At 42.4% G+C, this 16,124-nt stretch overlaps 1 protein-coding gene across 1 annotated transcript in view; it reads right to left on the bottom strand.

Annotated features, from left to right (window-relative positions):
• The window catches only part of fbxl17 (F-box and leucine-rich repeat protein 17), a 227,919-nt gene that overhangs the window by 60,203 nt on the left and 151,592 nt on the right, over positions 1-16,124 (bottom strand). The window contains exon 9 of the mRNA XM_030416214.1: positions 8,953-9,029. Within this exon, the coding sequence (XP_030272074.1) occupies positions 8,953-9,029 (77 nt within the window). The remainder of the gene's footprint in view (positions 1-8,952; positions 9,030-16,124) is intronic.

The following is a 16,124-nucleotide window of genomic DNA, read 5'->3' as shown; positions in this document are numbered from 1 at the left end:
AGCTACACACTATGAAGAATCTGTAGATTGGAACCCTATGGAAGTGTACTTATGCACTTGAGCAGCGGTCATCCAGTTAAATGCCTTCCATCGGGGGGAGGCTCAAGTCCAGCCTCTCGAACTGCTCCTCCTCCCTCCTCCCCCCCATCACCCTCTCAATTTCCCTGTAAGTCATCTAATGAACTTTCCAAACTTGCAAATGGTGGGAAAATGGTCATCCTTCTTATTTTCTATGGAAGGGCAGATTGCAGTTTCCATGGCTGAAGGCCAGAGGCGTTTTCATTTTCTGATAGAGACATTCTTCACTTACTTTTACGGTTTCTGCTTATTGCATATTAACCTATTAACCTATTTCATGGCTGAAACAATTATAAATAAAAACATAAAATGTTGCCAATCAGTCGTCTAATGATCTCCTCTTGCTCCATTTTTTGCAAAAGTGAAGATTCGCTGTCGTCTTCTCTTGTCAATCGATAGACAAAAGGAATAATGCATTAATTGTGGATTAAATGAATTGTCAGTTGATAACACAGAGCAAATATTAGCCTCCATCCTTTAGCATCCAGGTGGTCTTGCAGCAGCACTGGAGTCCAGCTCTGAGCTGGGTGTAACGGTGGTTGTTTTCCCCACGGCTAAGGCACTCTCATTGATTTGCAGAGATAATAACCCACTTTATGAGTATTTGCCCTTATGATGTCCAGTAGCACTCTGAAACATATGTTACTCTCCCATACCATCTCTCCTTCCCCTTCAGGGAGAAAACACACAGCTTATGAATTTTTCTTGGTAGGTGCAACGCTGCTCCAATGGTTTTTAGGGTCTTGGCGTGATATGGAGAAGGGGTCATGGGAGTAGGCCTGTGGGCTCCGTTTCCTCCGGTTCCATTGTTTTACGCTTAATGGAAGTGATGTCAGGAGGATCGCGCCTGGGTAGTTCTCCTGTCAAGTTGTGTTGTGATGGTTCCACTTTTCAACATCTAGGTCGCCAGGTGAATAACAAACATTTAACTCTCATAGACGAAAGAAACTCGAAAGATTAAACCATATATTTTGTAGATACTGAGCATTTAACAGTACTGATTCATTCTAGATTCTCAAATTTTTCAATCAATTAATAATCACAACCTCAATTCTAAAAAAAAAACTGTGACAGTGTGACAGGCTTGAACGATTTCAAGAATCCGAACTGACCAATTGCATGAGTTGTAAATCAGTTAGACGCTGCTACCTCAGCCAATCAAATCTGCGCACTGCATAAAGCATTGTGATCCGAGTCAGAATGAAAAGAAACACACTCAGACGAGAGACCAGACGAGAGATGGCAGTACAAAAGTTATCGAAAACAGAGCTTTAATCAAGAACGCACCTTAAATGTTAATTCGTTCCACGATTTTGACTAATCGCCTGCTGCTTATAGATATATTCTTTCCTTATAATGAGTCCCAACATGGCAACAGCAGCAGCAAACCTAATAAGCCTAAGTAAAACTAAAAGTGTCTCTGCCAGTTTTTCATGAACACCAAATTACTGGGGAAAAAATGACTAATACACCTGCAGATACTAAACTGCAAATTAAGAAACCATTACCTTTTTTCTTCGTCCACACTCACACACGTCCACACTCACAGCGGTAACGTAGACAGACAAAGATTGTCGACTGACTCGCTCCCCTCTGCAGCCCACATAAATCTGCCGTACCGCTCTGCGCATTTTAATCGACTCCTCTAAGAGTTACATTATTTACCTACTGAATGCCAGACAGACAGGAGCAAACAAGCTATTACACTATCTAAGTTTACATCACATTATGTTTCACGGCACTTAGACTGTAGGTGGTGAATAACTGCTTAGCAAACAAACAAGACGGAAGGGAAGCACACGCGCAACTAGAGCACAAAGAGAAACAGAGACGTGAAAGAGGAAAAGAAGTTGATGTGTGAGAACAGCCGACACAACGAAGCTACGGCTCATATACATAGTTAATATGTCCCTGTGAGGTTTTATCAGGACTCCTGCAAATACAGTAACTGGTCATCTCGTTGAATTCTCCTGAATTTTCTTTACTGCAGTGTTTCAAACATTGGTTGACATTTCAAGATTGGCTCCATGCCAGTGGGGCTTACAAGAACAGATACTGTGCTGAAGGGTTTGACTTGTACATCAATCCAACAAATAGTGCAGAATAATAAAAACTGAATGCTGGCTTAAGGTTAAAAGCTAGAACAGTAAATCTTGCGCTTCGAGTGTATCCCTAATGGCCCTCATCATACTGTATACGGCAGCATGAGGATCACATGTCATTTTTACTGTCTGTAAGATAGTTACTGCCATGTTTCAGCTGCTTTCATGCTAAGTAACCTCGCATTGTGAACAGCACTACGATACTCCGGGGAGTGAGTGTGTATCAAAATTTCCCCAGTGACACGGGAACCCTGTTGAAGCACACCAAACGTGCCTCACAAAGGCATGTAAACAAGCACCCGGTCACACATATACACATATAGAGCAAAACTTTCTTCATTCTTGAGGTTGTGCTCAAGGGGAGGGGCAGGGAAGCCCCATTTATCAACGTTCAGTACATTTAGAGTAAAGCGCCTCAGATGAAAGTGCGAGCTGAAAGATGAATGGAAAGACGGATGAGACGGGAAAAGAGAGCGGAAAGGGGGTTTGGTGTTGTGGAGAGAAAAAAAAGAGGGAAAAGGGAGAAGAGCGTCGATGCATGTTAACTATGTGAGGAGCTACGGAGAGGGTGATCAAATAAGAGAAATAAGACACCAGAAATTTGAATGACAACAATAATCTCACAAGCTGACACATGGGTAAATACAGATGGACATAACAATGAAACGCACAATCTGAGAAGCTCAGTCCTTCTTATACAACAACGCAACACAATCACAACAGTCTGGAAGATGGGCTGTCATTGTCAACGCTTCTTATTAGGGTGAAATATAATTGTGGAGTTGTTGATCAGAAAGTATTTTTCACATTTGAAATCTCATTTTCCCGATAATCACATCCAAGTACTCCTCAAATAAAAGGGTCACCATGATGATTTAACTATACTATAGTAGTATGACATGTCAAATCTGTTTCTTCAGTACATCTGGTATGGTGGATGGTTCTTTCTTTCTACCAACTTCAATTGTCAGAAGAAATTGTAACTAGAAACTTCTATGTATTACAGCCTGTTCTCACTCCCGATACATCAGATACAGCAGCCTGGTCATTAGTCCCAGGCTTCAAAGTCTGTTGCTCTAGTACCCCTCTAGCATCACCTTTTGAAGGGCTGATCTAGTGCAGTTGTATATAGAGCGAGAAAGTCAGAGTCAGGGGGTGGCTCTGGATACCCTCTGGATAATGAAGTCCGGGAATCAAGAGTGATTTGTTATAAAGCAACGTGGAATAAGTAAGTGAACATTAGAGGCGTCATGTACGTAACGTGGCATGAGTTACATTGCTTACGAAACTTGCATAGTTACTTGAACTCAAGGAATGATCTTTTCCCAACCTAACCAAGTTTGGGGTTTCTTTGCCTAACCCTAAGCAGGCAGTTTTTTGAGCAAACCTAAACAAACCGAAAGTGTTTGACAATGTAATAACGTTCGAAGCATTCTCCGCACCTTATTTTGAAACTGTAAATGACATTGTATTTGAATAAGTGGGGATGCACCTTGTTTCCTAACAAGGATGGCAGCCTCAGTCATACCCCATCAATTCCATGCCATTGGCATGAAAAAGATGGCAGTTTGAAGAACAAAACTGGCCTGTAGCAAATTCCAAATGTTGTCCGGTCACATGGCCATGATAAAGAACGTAAAGATGAACTTATTTAGACTGAAGCTGAATGTGTCACTTGCCTTAAGCAGCACACTCGACAGAATTTGGTCTGTCTGTCGTTTGGAAGTGCTAATATTCTGCACTCATGAGACAGCCAGGAGAATTTCATGTCCATGTTGCTTGAAAGCACTCAAAATGCCAATCCTTGAACATTTGCTATGCAAAAAAAAACCGAATAAGACTTCCATCAGTCTTGAAGCCTGAAATAATCCCTACCACTTCGTCACTCTATAGCAGCTCTGCTTGAAGTCCTCTAAAAGCACACCAAAGCTGCTCTTTTTTTTTTTTCTTCCCTCTCACTCATAGTCTCCCTCAGGTGTCTCTCTCCATCTTGTATTCACAAAGATGTACACAGGAGGCCGTGACTGACGAGGTAAGGGATCGCGAGGAGGTGTGTGGGTGAAAGAGGAGAATTACCATATGTAAAGAGCGGAGGTGCCAAGGTCTCTCTTTTTGTCTCCGGATAAAGCAGGTAGGCTACGAGGGACAAGATAAGTGCAGATAGACAGACACAGTCACAGTGCAGCCACACAAATCGGATGCATGTGAATGCAAATCACACACACGTAGGAACAAAAGATGCACTCAGACAATGAGTGCCGGAGTGAGAGGAGACAAGCAGGTATCACTGTCTATACAGGTGCACTGAAAATACAGTATGGGCCCTCGGGTCAGTCAAGGAGGATGACAGCGGTGGCGTAGAGATCTGATTAGCACTGGGAGCGAAGCTGAGTAGGGTTTCTCATCGGGATCAGCTTTCAAACCAATGTTATAGTGGTACTTTTACTTCTGCTGGGAGAGGTGGGCAAACTGAGACCACGCAGGCCGTACGCCTGTGGGAATAAAGAATTACAGTGGTCGCATTTTTTATTTTATCATACCACATGCGAATAGTTAAAAAAAGGGATAAGTGTGATCTCCTGTGACTTTAAAGCAACTGTCTCACGTTTTGTGTAAGCACTGTGACTGCGTCCATCCACCCAGGCTTACCTTGCACCCTTGGAGGCCGCTTGCTTTATCCAGAGACAAAAAGGGAGAACTTCACACATCTGTTCTATACATTCACATAATTCCCTTCTTTCACCTGCAACATTCTGCACCATCCGATCACCCCCCCTCCTCGGGCTGATGTGGCTCGGAACATAGAGCGGGTCGTCCACTGATCACAGGGCTGGTGATTCGTTCCACCAGTGTAGGCATGGACCACTGAGCCAATGGGCAAAGTAAACACTGAACAAATGTGGACAAAGCACTATATAAATGCTACCTATTACCATTTATGGTGAAAGACTGCATGCTATTTTCTAAGGCACTGGAAGAGTTTTTACATTTTATTTACTTCATCAAAACTTCCTTAACTGTTTTCAACTGACCTCACTAACTCATGAGATTTGGAGTGGCCTGTTTATCTTAACTTATTTTATTAATTTTTTTAAATTAGATGTTTTTTGGGGGGGTCCCAGGTTTTTTTTGTAAAAATAAAAACTGTGTGAAAAAACAGAGTTTTTAGTTTTGTTTTATACAAAGTAAATTAACTCAATCTGCTTCTAGACCCAGACTGTAACAGGACATTTAAATATATAATTATGGAGTGTGTTGGAAAGTGTCTTTGAGGCCCAGGAAGCGTGGAAGTGGCAGTGATAAGTGGGCACTCTGAAGATTAGGGGTTCTTACACAAAGGGTCAGGACTTGAAATTGCTCAATGGACTGCAGCTGGAGGGTCCCCATATGAAAAGATGAGTTGTATAATCTACATATTTCTGGGTCCCAGGGTAATAATAAATGAAGTCCATATGGGTTCCCTGCTTTTTTTCCGAGTCCAAGAACTACTTGACTCCAAACTCCTGGTGTTGGATTAGTGAGGCTTTATTTCATGTGCAGTTTTCAGACACCCCTGACCTCACTTTTGTAGAGTCAATAGCTGTAGAACTTAAATTGCTGACATGGTGAAGGAATGCAAAATGTTAATTGACTGAAATGTTTTCTTAATCAAATTAATTAATATGCCTTAAAACAAACTAGCGCTTTAGTTTGATGTATTTTGCTAAACTCATTTCTGCTTTTATACTAGGAATGTACTGTGCCTTCTGTGCCTACATTTCCTGCCTCCTTAGTCTATTTTGGTTTATAGACACATATAACAGTGTTGATGCATGTGAACTTGTGCGTGTGGTGGGCGTTAACAGCTTTGAAAAATGACAGGGAGACAAGAAAAAAATGCTTGAAAAGTAAGAAAATATGATTAAGTAGCACAAAGAAAACAGAGGCAGACAGACAAAGGGAGTCTGGATGGAATGCGTTTAGAGGTTTATCAAAATATTCCAGTAGTGTGACCGATTTTCATCAGCAATCATTAGCTAAAGGTGTAAATCTCATGAAATGTGCGAATCTAACAGCTGGATTCCAAAAGAATCCAGGTGTTTTTTAGCAAGTCTTTATACTGCCTTGAATGCAACCAGAATGTTATTTAAGCTAATTAGTTTTCATGTTCTTTGATGAATGAGAGAGATGTCACGGCACTAATAGGGCTTTCAGTAAGATCATTACGCCAAAAAAGCTCTACCCTCGCCTTTTCCATTTGTTTCCTCTTCCTCGCAAAATAATCTCCAGAGCCATCTGCGCTGGGAGTAAAATTACATGTTGCCTAGCTCTCTCTTTCTGTCATCTAAACCTGTCTTTATGTCTGTCCTCAAAGCTCCCTATAAAATCACACAGGAAGCGAAAGCCGGGAGGAAAAAACAGAACACTCAAACGTAAGAGGCTTGTGGACATCTCGAATGCACTCACAGAGGCCATTAATAAAAATAATTAGCGCAGGAGATGGGCGGAAAAAAAAAATGGGGGCCAGCTTGGCTGATGTAAAATCTCATTTCTGTTATTTAATTTATCGGAGACCGAAGCAGGAAAACCACCAATCATTTTGTTAGAGCACAGAGCTCCAACAACAGGCATCTCAATCCTAGAAGGACACGGACACACACACACACACACACACACACATACACACACACAGATCCCATCATCAGCCAAACAGGGCCGGAGGGGTCATTAGTGGAGGAAGAAGATCAGATATCACCAATTCATCTTGGTCAAAATGATTAGAAAAACACAGAGTTCGTGGGGGATATACAGAGGGGGTTGGTTGTGTGTTCATGGTGTAATGTACTATTGTGATCTCGGAGTCATCAATCAAGCACCAGTGGACGCACGCCCACGAAACCTTTCACACACACAGTTAAGGTTTAGGTTCAGAGGGGTCAGGGTGATTATTGTCACTGTAACTCACAGAAGTCAGCAGCGAACTGCAGCTCGTGTTAGGGGGTAATCATTTAAGTCTACACTCTGTGGCGACACACGTGACAAGAGTGCTGTTGTGGTGGGGAAAGCTGACAATTAGGGCTCTTTTTCCCTATTTTTTCCCATCTGTTGTCACTATTTAGGATAAAACCACCACAGGGTGGGCAAAAAGTGGCAGCATACACACGAACAAGATACATGTTTAAGTCTAATAAATAAGCTCAGAGGCAATGGCTGGAGCTGCACATTTCTAAATGTCTGATACACCATTGGAACAAATGTACTGATGTGGTTTGCTGATAAGTCTGAAACTGGATGCTGCATTCCAAGATGTCACTCTGTTCACTTTTTTTGACAGTTGTGCACTGACCGCACCCGCCAAAACCAATTTTAAGGGTTCCACTTGAGTCTCTCTCCAGCCAAGGAAGCAGAGAGCACATACGACGCTAGAGACTCAGTCCAAGCCAGCTGACTTCTTGTTGGCTCTTGACACCCATAAACGGGATGAGAGGTTCTTCTAGACTTTGCAAACTTTCTGTGACCGAATGGATCATACTCTAATCATACAAAGACTCATTTTGGGTGTTGGTGACGCTCAGAAATCACCATTTTTCTAAGACAAAAACAAAGTATTACAGAAAAACAACATTGTTTGACGTCAACCAATATCCCAATATCTCATACAACGTCTCAATGGCCCACGCAAAAAACAGCACCTGACCCGCCTAAGCTCTCCAAACCCTCGAAAAAACACAATGGGACTAACAAGTAAAAGCCTTTTTTGTCTCTTATCTCAGTAGTTCCTTTGTGCAAACTTCAATAGACCAATCATTCAGATAACAGCAAGTACATAAAGAAAACAAATGAAGCAATTTAATCTTTCTTAACAGACAACAGGTAAAAAGTAGAACTATCAAAAGCACAGGCTATTTACTTTCTTAAGTCCAAAGAAGACATACGAAAACTCATTGGGACAAACAAGCAGAAGACCAGCTGGTTTGATATCTTATTGCTCCCTTTGTGCGATTCTGAATGGGCAATTTTGAAAAGATTCGGTCTGACAATGGTGAGCTGACTTAACATAAAAAAAGAGAAAGCAGACAATAAAAAACCCTAGCTATCGAAAGTTTATGGGAAAAAAAAAAAATCAAAAATTAAATTAAACTTACCTTAACAATCAAACTCAAGTAAACATGCTTCATCCCGGTTCGATCGCCATTCTGAGCACAACGCGGATTGTCTATATTTTGATTCGCAAAGATGATTGGAAGTACAATAGTGACAAACAGAAAATACAGATTGTGTTCTATTGACTACCTCTTGGATAATAAAAAAGTAGCCACACAGACGCAGAAGTTGGCTACAGGCTGTCATTTGCGGAAGTCTTAGGAGTACACACATGAACAAACACACACACATGAAACGGCACCGCAATAATTCAACAGACAAACACTAGCCACACAAGGAAACAAATAATTCATGCTGAATACTGAAGTACTCCAACTGTAGATGATAAAAGCTTCCTATAGTCTGTGAAAACCCAGCGCACAATATTTAGCTGTGACTTGGAGAAATTTTCTACTTCGAAAGTACAACACGAGCATCTATGAACTGCACCGAGGAGATCCGGTGAACATTACTTTATTCTGTGTGAAACTTTTCAATAATATTTTTACTGTTTGCAAGTCTCAGAAGGGCTGAGTCGTAAAAATCAAATGAGTCCTGAATCACGGTGGTGACTGCGGGTAATAATGGTTATGATAATAATGTTGGAGGTTGACTGCAACATAGGGATAGTGATTCGAAAGTATCCTACCGTGGTCTGTGATTTTACAAGACACGAGATAGAGCTCTTTCAGACTTCTCCCCTCCTTGGCGATGATTTCCACGCACCTACGGAGAGACACAGAAACAGAGCAAATGTTTAAAGTGTCACCTGAGACGTTGGTGTTCTGTATATTGCGTTTCACTTGAGCTTGAAAGCAATTTTGCCCCGCGTGTGCGCATTCAGCCCGCTTTTTTTCTTTTTCTCTTAAACTCCCTCCGCTGCACACGCGAACACACACGCGCACGCACGGGATTATTCCAAAGTAAAGGTTAAACAGTACAGCTGCAGGGTCGTAACTGTTCACATATCCTGCCTCTGCTTCTTTTAACACACACATTAATAATTAAACACCTGATCTGATTAAAGAAGCATGCACCGATGCAGCGGGAGTATATGTGTGTGTATTTGTGCATGTGAGTAAGTGCGCGCACCCACACACCCACACACACACCCACACACATACACAGATATATATAATAAGCTTGCTCACTTCAAAGAGGGATATCTGCATTCAGCCCACTGCCTGAGCCCACAGGACCTACAGAGAGTGTGTGTGCATGTGTGTGTGCATGTGTTTGTGCGTGTGTGTGTGTGCGTGTGTGTGTGTGTGTGCGTGAGAGAGAGTGTGTACACCAGGGAGGGCTAAGGGGGAGATCAGAGTATCTGTATCAAATGATTCTCTTTAAATGCCTCTAATGAGAGGAGTGTGTGCAACAACTAGATTTTGATCAACGCATTTGACCTATTAACCTTCAGGAGAAAGCGTTTTGATCTATATGCTGGTGTTCAATCATGAATATTTATGAGACAAGCACACACACAAACACACACACACACACACACACCTGTAAGGCCCTCACATTAACGTGAAAGGAAAGCTAGGGGAAAAAAAGTTGTGATGTTGAACCCGTGATTCGGGGAACAAAATCAAGTTCTGGTGTCACAAAGAACCGCACTCGTACAATTTTGCACAATGTGACGGAAAGCATGAGGGTATTTTGTGATGCGTGGCTCATATACACCCACCATGGGCCGAGCATGATGCGTGAGGACTTGTTGAGAGAATCTGAGCTTCTTCTCTGTCATGATTTTTTTAAGACACAGGCTCACTGTCTGGCAAACAGGCACGAAAAAATAGGACGAAGAGAACCGGGAATTCAATACGGCGGAGTTTCCTCTCAAAACAAAGCATGGGTTTGCTGGCGTGTTTCATTTAAGGTGACACAATTCGTGGATCTCACTTAATGTGTGACATATCACACTTCAGGATCAAGGAGGAAGAGGTGCCCGTGGGAGAAAAAGTTAAAATGTGTGTCGTATTTTAAAAAATTCCCTGTTTGTGAGCGGAGCCGAAGCTGTTAAAATGTGCACCGGCACTGGGCTGCATCTTCATATTTCACATATTCTATTAGACTCTGTGGCCCTGCAAGCCTCTCCATGTTATCATATTGTACTTTTTAACCTTTCATTGTCCCTTTCTCTCTCTCCGTGGCCGTCTATAAGAAAAACTCCACTCTTGAAAACAGAAAAAAAAAAAAACGACTTGTTGCTATTTGTCACTCCTGATCCATCCCTTGTGCTCTGGCTGGGCCTTAGATTACATTCAGTTAAGCCAGCGGGATCAAAATATCACGCCGTGTGTCTTTGAGCTACGACATTATAGCTGCTAATGAATGGATGCACCGGCAGGAGTTGGTGAGGAAACAGGAAAAAAAAAAGAAAAAGAAAGAAAGTGACGAAGGCCGAGGCGGAGCGGAGCGTATCCTCTGGGAGCTTGTTACACTGTGCCCAGGGTCAGAGCAAAAGCAATTAGATCAGACATCAATGAGTGAGGGGAGGGAGTGAGGATGGATGGAAAGCGGGTGTAGTGGGAGGGAGTGGAAATATCTTTACAGTGGTTAGAGGTTGGACAGAGACCGGGTGGGGGGGGAGAGGAGCTGTGGAAACAAGGGAGAAGAAGAAGAAAGAGTAAGAGGCCGTAATAAGGCCGGACCGAGTCGAAAATGAGAGGACCGAGAGACAGCGGAGGAGACGAGGGAGGACGCGGCAGAGGTGTGGGGTGGTGACGGCTGAGGCAGGGTTCACGTCACATGAAAGGGCCTTCAAGAAGCAACAAGCTCCCACCCACCTCCACTCAAACCCCACAAGGCTCAGCTGACATGAATTAGTGATCCGCTCGCTTTCAATAATGTACAGAGCCTGTGACAAAAGCCCCGGTCGGACGCCTTGTGCATACTGAACATTAAGACGGAGGCGATGTGGAGGAGATAACGGTGACAGGAGAATATTAGGATGCAGGGCGAAAAGAGCGAGTCAACAGCACGGCAAAGGTGGTTGAGCTGAAGAAGCTGCTGGTGTGGCTGAAAAAGGGGGGAGGAATGAGAAGTGAAGGAGTAGGACTTTGTAGAAAGAAAAGGAAGGAGGGAACATGGTGAAAGGAGGATGAAAAGAGGGATGCAGGTGGGTGGGATGGATGGATGGAGGATTAGGAAAAGGGTGAGTAGCAGGATCTGATGAAGTGTCGAAGGGAGAGAGTGCAGGACCATAATGATGAGGATACAAGGTGAGATGCAAGAACGGAAATAAGGTCGAGAAAGAAAAACACGACAGGAAGACGTGTCAGAAAAGCGAGAGAGAGAGAGAGAGAGAGCACACATTCGAGAGAGGTACAAAATGAAGCGAGGCGACGAGAGAATAAGCGGAGGGGGCGAGGAGGCAGACGGTACGAGATGACAAAAAATGAAGGGGAAGTCGAGGGGAAGGTTAATTAGCATCAGTTAGAACAATAACAGAAAAATGAGCAGAGACGACAGAGTGCGAGAGGATGAGTGGTAAATGATGATGACAAGTGAATAAGGCGAGAAAAGTCTGCTGCCACGCAGACATTCTCACACTAAACATTATTGATGCTTAAAAAAAAGGTCCAGAGAAAGCATTTTGTTACAGTTGTGTAGCGAGCTAATACACAGCTCAAGGCCGTAATTTCTTTTCAATAAAAATGACAATAAAACAGTTGCCATGACAACGGAGGGAGTGCATGTTTAAGCGATTAGTGTAACCGTCAGGCATGGGAGAGAGAGAGGGAGCAAGAGAGAGAGAGAGCTAAGGGGAGCGAAGCCTCATCAGGGGTCAGTGTGTGTTTGGCTCGCTGTCACCACGCTGTCGGCACAAACAGCTAGAGGTAAACAATAAAACTGTCACTCCTCGCTCTATCTCATTCTCTCAGTCGCGCACAAACAGAATCAAACTTCGATGCGGTTCTCAGGGGGTATTTCTCAAAAAAGTCCTGCGCTCATTTTTCTATCCAAATTGAATTGCTGGACCCGCTCAACTGGACCTTGAAGACTTTACTTAACCCCTAAAACATCTTTCATATTTAATTTTGTGTTCTCGCCAGCCGGCTAACGCTGCCTGCCAAAGAACGTGGCCTTTGTTCGACTCCACACTCAAGGATTCTTTGCTTCTTATACTTGAAAGCCGAGAAAGGTTATGTTATATGTGATCCGTTTTTAAGATCTTTAGGCGCTTTATTGAGTTACAGTTGATAAGGATGAGTCCAAAAGCCAATGGGGTCTCTTCTGGGCAGAGACGCATCCTCAAGCCAAGTTTTGTGAAAATCCGTCTAGTAGTTTTTGTGTAATCCTGCTGATCGACGGACGAACCAACATACAAACGAGCGCGGCTGTAAACATAACCTCCTCGGCAGAGGAAATAAATACTCAAAAGGTAAGATTCTGTAGCAGGACTGTAACAGAAAGTAATTCAATAATCTCTCTGAAAGACCTTTAGGAGGAGCAGAGGTGCAGATGCAGCTATATATTTTCATAGCATCAGGAGAAAAATAAAGTCATTTGCATTGCTGATCCATAATTGCTCTTCCATTAGCGTTTTTGAGGAGAAAATTCAATAATGTTACTTTGAAGCCATGGCAACTGCGTCGCTGCTAATTTAGCTCGTGATTAAAGAATATTTTCCGGGGACTTTGCATGTAAATGAGGCCCACAGGTATAACGAGCTAAGTAGTGTACATTAAGGTGGAAATGCCATTCAGTAAGGAGCCGAGATGTTTTTGTTCCAAACATCCATTTTTATTTCCCGGAATTAAATTTGCTCTTGGGCCACATTTGCCCAAACCTCGCTGCCATCGATAAAGCTCCGAACAGCACATTAGCTCACTCCAAATAATTTCAGGTTTTTAGAAACTACTGTGGCCTCATCACAACTTGTTTATATAAATAGAATAAACATAGTTCATAGAATTAAAATGGTATTTATAGTATATGCACTGAAGAACAACATTTAGAGGTATCTTTTTAACAAGTCTGAGAATTATATATTGAATAATAAGAAATTTGAGACAGTCATTATCAGTGGGATTAATTCACATCTGAACTCTAGTGAAGGTTAGGGATTTCAGCAGTGATGAAGGTCCTTTCTTCCCCTTCAGCCTTGCAGCATGGAGCTCCATTAAGTGACCGACATCTACAAAAACTGGCAAAGCCTTTTAAAAATCAGACTGTACAATCTACTGTAGTGGGGCCATTTCTACAGCCTTGACCGGTATTTGAGACACGGAAGAAAATAAAAACAGGATTAGCACTCAGAAAAACATCAAGCGACCCGAAGATTACCTCTCCTATCTGAGCTCTATACTCCTTCCCTTTGTAGGACAACTGGCCTTTGACTGTTTTTTATTTGTGCCTGTGTGTGTGTTTCTGTCTATGTGTGTGTGTGTGTGTGTGTGTGTGTGTGTGTGTGTGTGCGTTTTGCTGTACAACCAGAGGTTAAACCTTGACAAAGCCTAGTGATCAGCCCTTAATCCCAGCTCACTGTTTGATCAAATTTAATCTCTTCTGATGAGCTTGTTGCTACGGTCTTACTTTAAATTAGAAACATTTTATGTTTTTTTGAAGATTTCCAAAGTGCACCGTGTCCTAATTACTGTTATTTTCTTTTCCATTTCTATTTGTTTGCGTTTTCTAGCGTCCTTTGACCGCCGCTCAATCAACACAAGGCTCTAATTAAGAAAAAACTACAGTCGCTTTCACTATCAAAGCTGCTGTTAGTGTTACATCAATCTACGGAAAACACACGAGATACATTCGGTCACTTCATTCTAGTGGATTTTACTTCAACACATTTTTACTTCAACACAATGTCCTTTTTAAAACAATGTGTGTGGCTTTTTGTATTTATTTGGATAGCAACAGGCCAAAAGAGACAATAAAAAGACTCATTAGAAGCGACCTTCTGCCACAGGTGAAATACTGTGTAATATGTATGTTACTGTACTAGCTAGAATAATGATTCAAGAGCTGCATTTCATCAGTACAGACAACAGTTACATTAGCTAAAACGTGCAAAATAGATTTAGTGTTTTAATCATAAGGTTTTCAAAGTTATTTCATTAATTGCTCGGCGATGAGCAACTCAATACCAACTACAGGTCACTTATAGAGGGTCAAAATAATAATAAATATAATATTGATTAATCAATACTAATAACATTAACAGTTTTAACATTCCTGACACACTTCTGGTGAACATCTGGGTCGTTTGCGCACGCACGATATCTATGCTAAGTGGCTGGTCTCATTAAGTAAACAATTGTGTATTTCACACTCAGTTCTTCTGTTTGTTTCTGTTTGTTTTTTTCACATCTTTGTCCCAAGAAAATAAAGGTAAACTTAGGACAGCATGCATTCAAACCAAAGATGTTGCGGGGAGATGCCACCGCAGTGATGGCAGCTAGTTTATTTCCAGGACTTCCCCAGGCATGCATGTACACGGTAGCAGGCATTCTACCAGGTGAGCTACTGAGTGCGTAAAGAATTGTTTGTTATCATAGTCCATGAATTACCATTCTGACTGAGTCCGGCACATGTCCAGCGGTTGAAAATTAGTTAATTAGCGTCACAAAAATGCTCTCTGTGGAACACGTACAAACACGCGAGTGCAAACACTTTGTTGAACGACAGCAAACTGGAAAAGGTCTGAAGCTTGTCTCAACCAGGAGATGGGGGACCAAAAAAAAAGAGGGGACAAAGGGACTGAGGGACAACCCAGTGTTTGTGTGTCTCATTTGGCAGTGTGCAGTTTCTGCTTGTGCGAATGCGTGCATGTGTCTCTCAGAGGTGAAGCTAATCTTCTTTTATGCAGCGCAGCCAGAGGTATCCAAACAGACAGGCGGCAAGAGGAAGAATAGTAACAATACTTGAGAGAAACTGAGGTCCATATTTATCACAAAGACTGCAGGCAGTCTTCTAGCCAAACAACATGTGTAGCGCTTCTCTTTAGCTAGCCGATCACAATGGAACAGGAACAAAGACGCTGCTGGGAGAATGGCTGTAGGTAGGTACAGTAGTATGGTGCTCATCCCCGCTCCTCACACGGTCCACAATTACACGGCTGTCTGGCCACACAAAGGGAGCAGGGAAATAGAAATGGATGATTTTTGAGAGAAGAGGTCGAAAAAGAGAAAGAAAGTAAGCATGAAATGTATAAAGAAAAGCAGTTGAAGGTCTGGGGAGAGGTTGAAAACATAAAAGCAGGAGCAGGAGGAGGAGGAGGAGGAGGAGGAGGAGGAGGCAGCGGCGGTGACGGACGAGACTTCAGACTTCCACGGCTGTCTTTAGACTTAATGAAATGGATGGGCGGAGCAGCAGAGAGGAGGAGAGAAAGGCAAGACGAGGGTTTATACTTCTGAGGAGAACGCTCTTGCAAAATGATTCTCGCTGTAAATTTTCTTTATATCGTCCATAAATCCATACACAAGTGTAAGGAAGCGGGGCTGTGCTTCCTCAGACGATGTGCAACACTGGGTTTCTGGAATCCTCTGGACACAAAAAAAAAAACAAAAAAACTTTAAGACTTTTTTTCATTGGGCAAATATAAATGGATATAAAAATATCCAATACCTCAGAAGAGCCCTTCAGTAAGCAAATACTTCCATACTGAAGAAAAGCAACAATCTTAAAATGGAGCAATACAGGTTTTATTGAATGAGAGGGAACATCATTCATCACTTCATTGCTTTGGAAATTGCTGACCCTCTGACAATATGCGCAGACTTGGACTGTTGTTCTGCTGTTTATTTGGGATGTAATTAAAATCGTGTTCTCAAGGAGGTACTGGCGAGGAGATTGTTCGGTATCTCCGTT

Source organism: Sparus aurata, chromosome 5 (genome assembly GCF_900880675.1).
Source record: "Sparus aurata chromosome 5, fSpaAur1.1, whole genome shotgun sequence".
Taxonomy (NCBI): domain Eukaryota; kingdom Metazoa; phylum Chordata; class Actinopteri; order Spariformes; family Sparidae; genus Sparus; species Sparus aurata.
The sequence above is the reverse complement of the archived record's forward strand: the minus strand, read 5'-3'. Positions and strand labels throughout refer to the sequence as shown.